We start from the raw sequence: 9,970 nt of genomic DNA, 5'->3' as shown, positions 1-9,970 counted from the left end.
TTTACGTAATTTATAATAACGGTAGCCCTGCCGAAGAAGCTTATTTGTAATAAATAAGTTACGTTCATTGAGAGATGTAAATCTAGAAATGAAGTAGTATTATCCGAGTTGTTAGTTGTATTTAACTGCAGCTCCCTTGGATACATATTTTCCACTAACTGATCAAAAAACGGGTTATCCATATTAAGTATATCATTCAGATAGCGTGATGTATTATTAAATGCAGTTATAATGTCTGCCTGTGTATCTTTAGAAAGGCTTAACATAAAATCTCTTTCATAACAATATAAAAACAGATCTGCAAAAAGGGGTGCACAATTAGTTCCCATGGGAATACCGATTACTTGTCTGAAAACTGCATTCCCAAACCTTACGTAAATATTATTCAATAAAAAGGAAAGGGCTTTACAAACTTCGTCACAGAAAGACTTTTCTCTGTGGTAAGATTCTAAGCAAATTGTATGAATGTGCATAATCTGTGTCTTTTCTATTAATGCATAGGTCAAAGCTGTTTTTGTGGAGTAAGAGTAAAGAATTACTTTAAATAATAACTGTTCAGCTATAATATTAGGAAGTCATGCTTTCTCCAACGGAAAAGTTATTTTAAGTATGTGACATTTGTCATTGACACATTGTAGGTACTGGAACATCACGCCAGGTAGCCAGGGCTATTATGTCATCATCACTTGCTAATGATTCGTAATGAAATCAACACACTGATAATATACGACACTGAGATGGATGCTCGTGAGTTATCGACAAAGGCAGTACTCTGTGCAGTAAGTAAACAATATCAAAGTCTAAGAAACTTTAATTGGACAGATATTATTAACGAACTTGTGATAAAACAAAGCTAGAGGTGTACTGGTCAGGAACCCAGGCAATCCTTGCGTGGATCAGTGCTATACACTGGGCACGTTAAAGAACCAGGCTGTCTATTCGCAACGAGCTAGGCTAAGTTAGCCGGACAAGCCTGTATCTGATTTCTGATCTCTCTGTCGTGGGGGCTTTGTCTCACTCTGTCCCTCTGGTCAGATCGCTCTGTGTCTGTACTAGTAGAGGATGAATTATGCGCCCTGTGTGGCTGCATTTGAACTATGTAAAGCGCCTTTGAACGTGAAATTGATCATGAAAAGGGCGCTATATAAATCTGGTATAATAATAATAATAATAATAATAAAGCTTCTTTGCTGAAGTGCTGCTTGCAGTGGCATTGCCTTCAGGAAAAATCGGAAACACCAAGGCAACAGAAGGGCTGGTTCCTGTCATTGGAACTGTATATGGAATGTTGATGAAACAAAGATTTCAAGAATTTTCTGCTGTCCAGAAAGTCATATCGATTTCTCTAGGTAATGAACAGGCCCACCAAAAGGTATGATGGTCTTTTTGTGTGTGTGTTTGTTTGTTTTTTTTTCTTGCTTGTTGTTTTCATCAAATGTTACTGTTTTGGAGTTTTAGTTTCATATGTTTCCAAATCTAGAGTATACACAATATAATATAATAGAACAGTTTTAAAAGAATTCTGATAGAAATATAATATGATATATATAATATAATACAATATGTTGAACGCATTTATCTTTAATTTATATATTTTACAATATCCATTCCTTTGTTGCATGTTTCAGATGTTAGAGTTCCAGTTTGGTACATTGTTGTTTTGTTATGAAGTTCATTTCACAACAAATTATTTAAATTCAGGTAATTACATAACCCGTTTTCAATATTCTGTGTTCACTTTCTTCCATTTGACGGAGCTCCAGACTATTTTCTCTCTAGATGTATAAGAAAAATCTACAGTGATAAGAAAGTCAGTCAAACTGACATATATGTAATGGGAGATTCTTACAAGTATATATATATATATATATATATTAAAATAACACAATATTTTTGGATGTTTTAATTAAATAAATGTGTTACTGTTAAATTTTATTTATGTTTAACTGAGATTAAATATCTTCTAGAGGTTAATCATTCGTATAAACAAACGAAAATATAGTCTATGTAACATAAAAAATATTTGATCACTTCTTTCAGCATACGGTAATCATCATTCAATTTGTTCTAAAAAGGGATCATACCATAAGTGTCCTGTATAGAAATATATTTATCTTTAATCACAAGTTTTGAATGAGAGAAATAATAATTGTTTAAAGATTCTTTCAAGATTACAACATAATTTTTTCGTAAAACATTTTTATAACAGGTTTATGATCGACTACAGCCACTTGGTGTGTCATTGAGTCACCAAGGAATGTTAGAGACCATGTCAGCAATCTCCAATAGCTTCAAAACAGAACTAACAGAGTGTGTTAAACAGGGAAAGACGTTCCGTATTGTAGGAGACAATGTTAATTTTCACGTGGGGGTAGCTCAAGCGCGAAACAATACTGGAAAGTGAGCCACATGGAACACTGGTTTGGCTCGGATGCAATTGTTCAAAATGTACATTTCCTGATTTACCAGGAACACATCCACAACATGTCCTTCGGTATTTACCTGCAGCAACTTTTATGCTTGATGAACAGGAATAGAATGGCATCATGTTAAAGGTTTCTTTAATCATGACTAGGATTCTAGTTGATTTCTTCCCATGGCTGAAGTTTGCCAAGTCGGCAGTCAGTCAAGTCATTGATGACATACCTGAGGGGCTAAAAGAACCAAACCTAGTTATACCTCCCCATTTTAAATAAAAAAGGAACAGAAGTATGCTGAAGTTGTGGATATCTTAGACTCATACCAGGAATTGTGTGAGACAACATATGAAGCTGCTGAAAAGCCATTACAGGAAGTCCACATAGGTGGTGACCAACTCACACGAGAGCGTTTTTCTGGAGCTAAGCGGCTTAGAGCTGCAGCTCTTTCAGAACCAGAGCGATTTGAGAGTCTTTTTCCAATTACATTTGAATTATTTCATTTGCAAATGACTATTTTGACTACCTTCTATCAGATATTGTATGATACACAAAACACAGGCTCTTTTACACTACACATTCAAAAGATTCGTTTGTTAAGGAAGGGTGCAGATGGGAATGATGCAAAGAACCACTATGACAGCTGTAGAGAATTAGCAGTTTCTGTAATAAAAGCTTATGCAATAGAAGCAGCATGTCAGCAGTTTGGACTTCCAGACACTGAAGTAGTACCAGAAAACATTCCAGAATACCAGAATATGTCCAATGAGGAGATTAAGCTTTGGCTAGTGCGTCAAGTCAGCCCAATCATTATCAGTATTTGTTCAGTCAGTAGGGGTAATGAATGGGAATTACGTTGAAAACACCAATACAGATAAAATAAACTGCTATGGCAAAACTGTGATAGAATTAGGCTTAGTTTACATGGAATTATGTGACATTGTAAAGGCACCAAGTCGTGACCGTCTGTTATGTTTGATGAAGTACATTTTGCTGATATTAAAAGGACACAACAATAACTCAAAATATGCACTAGAACTTCTTCGGTTTTTAAGTCAACAATTAGTACTTTTAAGTGGACGAGCAGCAAATGAGGTCTGTTATGGACTTTTTGTTAACACTGGAAAATCTATTATTCCAGCTGATATGCAAATGGAACATTTGGTAAGGTTGACAAAATGCCGTTTACGAACAAGGTGCTCTAATGTAACTGACTCTTCACTAGCTAAACGAAGCAGTGCTTTCTTTGGAATGGACAAGATATCCAAAAACTTTGATAAAGAAACATCTTCAATTAAGCGTTCACAAAAGCATAAAAGGTTTTCTTTTATAGAGGACGAACAGAAAATTATCAAAGAGCTTAGGGTAGTAAGACCCTTTTTAAATATACCGGGTCGACATACTGAAACCTTGAAAATGGCAAAGAACCCTATAACAAAATTAAATATGGAGGCTTTGATCAAATGGATTGAACATTATAAATTGAGATTCTATTATGAGCTGTAGAGTGAAATTGTTATACAAATATAAGTCACGGGTATGTTTTGCATGGGTAAATGATAGAAAGTCTAGATTTCTCATAATATCTGACTGGCATGGTGTGGAATACACTCGTCATGCTCATTTTGTGGCATTATATAAATATCATACGGCAGCGTGTGTGACATTGATATTGTCAACCGAGGACAGAATGTCACCTGAGGCGAAAGCAGAGTGGTGACATTCTGTTTCAAGGGTTGACAATATCAATGTCGCACACGCTGTTGTATGATATTTCTTTTATTATACTGGACAAAATTAGGCACATAAAAACGTTACAAAAAGTGTTTAATTCATTTAATACAACAGTTTCATATTTAGTGCGGTAGTGAGTGAGTGAGTGAGTTGGGTTTTACGGCGAATCGACACAAAATGGTCATATATCGCCGAGAAGAAGTCATATTGCAAACGCCAACTGTAAAGCCTAAACATTGATGTAAAAATGTAAAGCATACCTAAAAACATCCATGTAAAAATGTAAAGAACACTATGAATAATGTAAAACATATCTAAAAGCATCCATGTAAAAATGTAAAGCATATCTAAAAACAGTAATGTAAAAATGTATGTACGTGTGTGTTAAAATATCAGCTGCAAACATAATAATATTGCAAGATGTAAATAAAAATAAGAAGTGTTAGATCTTTTGATATATTCCTATCTGCTTTAAAAACGATAAAATATTTCCAACTGAAACGTTGTCAAATAATTCTCTCAAAGATTGAACGTCATAATATGTACTGCGTTGTGTAGCAAAGTCCACACAGTCAATTAAAATGTGTTTAATAGTTAGCGGTGTTTGACGTGGTACACATTCGGGTTGATCTTCTTTATTCAAAAGGTCAGAGTGAGTCAAACGGGTATGACCTATTCGACAGCGAGAAAGAACAACTTCCTCCCTGCGAACAGATCTGTTCCCTTGGTGCCATTCCTCTAGAGTAGGTTTGATATCATGAAGTTTATTGAATGAAGCACGGTTCCATGACGATTGCCATTTAGATAAAATGTATTTGTTTATATTGGGCCTAAAATCGGTATGTGGTAATTTCAAATTAGATTGTGATAATAAAAGGGATTTCTTTGCTGCAATATCAGCATCCTCGTTTCCATGAATACCAACATGACTAGGAATCCAACAAAATATGATAAACTTTTTTAAAGATAGTTCATGAAGCCTGAGAAGAATATTTTGAATGAATGGATTTTCCATATTTCGGTTATGAATTGACTGTAAAACAGAAAGCGAGTCGGAAAAGATAATAAATTTTTCTGCACTATTTTTTGATATAAAATTTAGAGCTAAATCAATAGCTTTGGCCTCGGCTGAAAATATTGTTGCATTATTTGGCAAACGTAATTTTGATTGATGAAGGAGGCTGACAGCAGCACAGCCAACCTTTGATTCATCTTTTGAACCGTCTGTGTAAATTGCAAAAAAGTCATTGTAAGTTGATTTGATTTCATGATATTTGGACTTCAGACTTTCTAAAGGCAGTTTTCAAATCGAAAAGAACTGTAGGGGTATGAAGGGTCCATGGTGGTGTATCTGGAATTGAATTTTCTTTAATACCATCGAATTTGAAGTCAGTTTCATTCATAGAAGATTGTATGCGAAATCCAAACGGTTTGATTTGTTTTGGTTTTTCCTCATATGAATCGGAGTACTTTGGTTTAAAAATAATTTCATGAGCAGGATTGGATTTGTTGGCAGCCACTCTTAAAGCATATTGCAGTGAAAGTTTTTCTCGGCGTGTGTAAAGAGATGGTTCGTTTGCTTCAATATATAAACTTTCAACTGGCGATGTTCGGAATGCACCAAGAGCAATACGAAGACCTTGATTATGTATGGTATCTAACATTTGTAAATAAGATTTTCTTGCGGAACCATAAACGATACAGCCGTAATCTAGTTTAGATCTAATTAAAGCCCTATAAAGTCTTAATAAAACTGTGCGATCGGCTCCCAAATCAGTATTTGAAATTACCTTTAAAAGATTTAATGACTTCAGACATTTGGCTTTCAAGTATTTTATATGCGGTACAAACAAAAGCTTTTTCTCAAAGATAACACCAAGAAATTTTGCTTCATCAACAACGGGTATTTTTGTACCATTTAGAAAAAGCTCAGGGTCACACTGATGTTTCCGTAATTGGCAAAAGTGGACACATTGAGTTTTCGATTGGGAAAATTTAAACCCATTTTCCATGGCCCAAGTTTGGACTTTATTCAAACACTGTTGTAATTGGGTTCAATCGTACGCATATTTTTTGAACGATAACATATAAAAAAAATCGTCAGCATATAATGAACAGTCTGTCCCTGGTAACAAACATTTCACAATATTATTAATTTTGATGCTAAAAAGTGTAACAGATAAAATTGAACCTTGTGGAACGCCCTGTTCTTGCTCAAAAGAGTCAGAAAGGGTATCACCAACACGTACTTTAAAACTTCGATCAGATAAAAATTGTGATATAAATGTTGGCAGACGACCTTTTAAACCTATGTCGTTAAGATCATTCATAATACCATATTTCCATGTAGTGTCATAAGCATTTTCTAAATCGAAAAAGACAGACACTAGATGCTCTTTTTAGCTCACCTGTCACAAAGTGACAAGGTGAGCTTTTGTGATCGCGCGGTGTCCGTCCGTAAACTTTTGCTTGTGACCACTCTAGAGGTCACATTTTTCATGGGATCTTTATGAAAGTTGGTCAGAATGTTTATCTTGATGATATCTAGGTCAAGTTCGAAACTGGGTCACGTGCCTTAAAAAACTAGGTCAGTAGGTCTAAAAATAGAAAAACCTTGTGACTTCTCTAGAGGCCATAATTTTCAATAGATCTTCATGAAAATTGGTCAGAATGTTCATCTTGATGATATCTAGGTCAAGTTCGAAACTGGGTCACGTGCGGTCAAAAACTAGGTCAGTATGTCTAAAAATAGAAAAACCTTGTGACCTCTCTAGAGGCCATATATTTCAAAGATCTTCATGAAAGTTGGTCAGAACGTTCATCTTGATGATATCTAGGTCAAGTTCGAAACTGGGTCACGTGCCGTCAAAAACTAGGTCAGTAGGTCAAATAATAGAAAAACCTTGTGACCTCTCTAAAGGCCATACTTTTCATGGGATCTGTATGAAAGTTGGTCTGAATGTTCATCTTGATGATATCTAGGTCAAGTTTGAAACTGGGTCACGTGCCTTCAAAAACTAGGTCAGTAGGTCTAAAAATAGAAAAACCTTGTGACCTTTCTAGAGGCCATATATTTCATAAGATCTTCATGAAAATTGGTCAGAACTTTCACCTTGATGATATCTAGGTCAAGTTAGAAACTGAGTCACGTGCCTTCAAAAACTAGGTCAGTAGGTCAAATAATAGAAAAACCTTGTGACCTCTCTAAAGGCCATACTTTTCATGGGATCTGTGTGAAAGTTTGTCTGAATGTTCACCTTGATGATATCTAGGTCAAGTTCGAAACTGGGTCACGTGCGGTCAAAAACTAGGTCAGTAGGTCTAAAAATAGAAAAACCTTGTGACCTCTCTAGAGGCCATATATTTCATGAAATCTTCATGTAAATTTGTCAGAATGTTCACCTTGATGATATCTAAGTTCGAAAGTAGATCACGTGCCATCAAAAACTAGGTCAGTAGGTCAAATAATAGAAAAACCTTGTGACCTAACTAGAGGCCATATTTTCCATGGGATCTGTATGAAAGTTGGTGTGAATGTTCATCTTGATGATATCTAGGTCAAGTTTGAAAGTGGGTCACGTGCCGTCAAAGACTAGGTCAGTAGGTCAAATAATAGAAAAACCTTGTGACCTCTCTAAAGGCCATATTTTTCAATGGATCTTCATGAAAGTTGGTCTGATTGTTCATCTTGATGATATCTAGATCAAATTCGAAACAGGGTCATGTGCGGTCAAAAACTAGGTCAGTAGGTCTAAAAATAGAAAAATCTTGTGACCTCTCTAGAGGCCATACTTGTGAATGGATCTCCATAAAAATTGGTCAGAATGTTCACCTTGATGATATCTAAGTCAAGTTCGAAAGTGGATCACGTGCCATCAAAAAGTATGTCAGTAGGTCATATAATGGAAAAACGTTGTGACCTCTCTAGAGGCCATATTTTTCATGGGATCTGTATGAAAGTTGGTCTGAATGTTTATCTTGATGATATCTAGGTCAAGATTGAAACTGGGTCAACTGCGATCAAAAACTAGGTCAGTAGGTCTTGAAATAGAAAAACCTTGTGACCTCTCTAGAGGCCATACCCTTGAATGGATCTTCATGAAAATTGGTCAGAATGTTCATCTTGATGATATCTAGGTCAAGTTTGAAACTGGGTCTCGTGCCTTAAAAAACTAGGTCAATAGGTCAAATAATAGAAAAACCTTGTGACCTCTCTAGAGACCATATTTTTCAATGGATCTTCATGAAAATTGGTCAGAATTTTTATCTTTATAATATCTAGGTCAAGTTCAAAACTGGGTCCACATGAGCTCAAAAATTTAGGTCACTATGTCAAAATAATAGAAAAAAACGGTCATACTCAAAACTGGATCATGTGGAGAGGTGAGCGTTTCAGGACCATCATGGCCCTCTTGTTTAATAAATGCATAGGAATAAAATTTTCCAGTCGAACCAGATGATCGGTTGTGCTGCGTTGTTTTGCAAAAGGGCCGCTTTGAAAGTTTGTAATTAAACCTTTTGTTTCCCGAGGTACCAAACTAGTCTAGAATTAATCATACGTTCCAGAGTTTTACTAAACAACTAGTAAGAGCTATCGGTCTATAATTACTTGGGTTCGTGCTTCTTTTCCCGGGTTTTTGTATGGGAATAAAAATTTAGCTTCTCTCCAGGGGGGTCTGGAAAAAATACCAGTTTTCCATGTTAAAAATATTGTAGATTTCAAGGAAAGAAGGTCTAATGATTCTTGTGTGAAGTGTTTTTAAAAGTTGATAATGTTTTTGGGTCTGGACCGATGCAGTATCATGACATTGTCTAAAGAGTCAATTAACTCTGTGATCGAAAAGGTTTATTATAATCTTCCTCATTATTTGAATCGAAATTCAGAGGTTTGCTTTCTTTAGTTAATTTAATGTTTTGAAATCTTTGGTCATAATTATGTGAAGAAGAGTTTTTTGAAAAGCTTCACCAAGAGTATTAGCTATGTCTTCTTTGGTAGATGCAGTATCTGGTCAGATTGTTTAAGATGAAGAAACATTTGAATTTTTTTCCTTTTCCACTTGTTTTACGAATCATTTCCCACATTTTTTTAAACCCGATGACCTAGAATTAAGTTTAGAAACGAAAGAAGGGCCAGGGTTTTTCTTTGCTTGTTTTATAGTTCTGCGAGCTTTTGCTCTGAGAATCTTAACTGACTGCAGATTGTCTTTTGTCGGCCCCGAATTTTAAAATTTTTAAACGGCCGCTCTACGTTTTCGAATGGCGGTCTTACGTCATCGTTATACCAGGGTTTTTATTTTTTTGATTTACCATTTCTTGAAGTTTTTGGAATGGACTTGTCTGCAATATTGATAAAAATAACGGGGAAAAAACGATCAATAGGATCAAAAAAATTGGCGAAATTCTCCAAAGACAAATCATTTTTGCATAAATACGGATATTGCTGCCAGTCAGCTTTTTTAAATTTAAAATAAGAGGAATCAGCTGATGTTTACTGAACAATACTTGATAATATAATCGGGAAAATGATCACTCCCATGAAAGTCATCTAGCACCCCCCATTCGAAGTCAAGAAAAAGGCTTGGTTGACAAATTGAAAAATCAAGAGAAGAGTAGTGTCCTTTAGCAGGATGTAGGATTTTTTTGGATTTATTATTCAGTAACAGAGAGAATTTCTTTCAATAAAGGTTTCAATAATTTGACCTCTAGAAATTGCTATCAGAACAACCCCAAAACTCCTGGTGACCATTGAAATCTCCCATCAAAATAAAACGGTTGCGGTAGTTAAATGATCAGGTTTTTCAAGATCTTCAAGATTAAGT

The 9,970-nt window shown here is 35.3% G+C and overlaps 1 protein-coding gene across 1 annotated transcript; it reads left to right on the top strand.

Moving 5' to 3' along the window:
* Window positions 1-737: 737 nt before the first annotated feature.
* LOC128551481 (uncharacterized) lies at window positions 738-3,923 on the top strand. Its single transcript, XM_053532351.1, has 5 exons — window positions 738-852; window positions 1,197-1,372; window positions 2,210-2,371; window positions 2,702-3,205; window positions 3,246-3,923. Exons 1-5 carry the CDS (start codon window positions 738-740, stop codon window positions 3,921-3,923), a joined length of 1,635 nt encoding a protein of 544 aa, XP_053388326.1.
* Window positions 3,924-9,970: the final 6,047 nt, after the last annotated feature.

Source organism: Mercenaria mercenaria, unplaced genomic scaffold (genome assembly GCF_021730395.1).
Source record: "Mercenaria mercenaria strain notata unplaced genomic scaffold, MADL_Memer_1 contig_1139, whole genome shotgun sequence".
NCBI classification, from domain to species: Eukaryota; Metazoa; Mollusca; class Bivalvia; order Venerida; family Veneridae; genus Mercenaria; species Mercenaria mercenaria.
The sequence above is the reverse complement of the archived record's forward strand: the minus strand, read 5'-3'. Positions and strand labels throughout refer to the sequence as shown.

Coding starts and splice junctions, on each gene's coding strand:
- LOC128551481 (XM_053532351.1), top strand. CDS start 738: ATGGATGCTCGTGAGTTATCGACAAAGGCAGTACTCTGTGCAGTAAGT. Junction 1,373..2,209: donor ATGAACAGGCCCACCAAAAG/GTATGATGGTCT, acceptor TTTTTATAACAG/GTTTATGATCGACTACAGCC. Junction 3,206..3,245: donor AGGAGATTAAGCTTTGGCTA/GTGCGTCAAGTC, acceptor GTATTTGTTCAG/TCAGTAGGGGTAATGAATGG.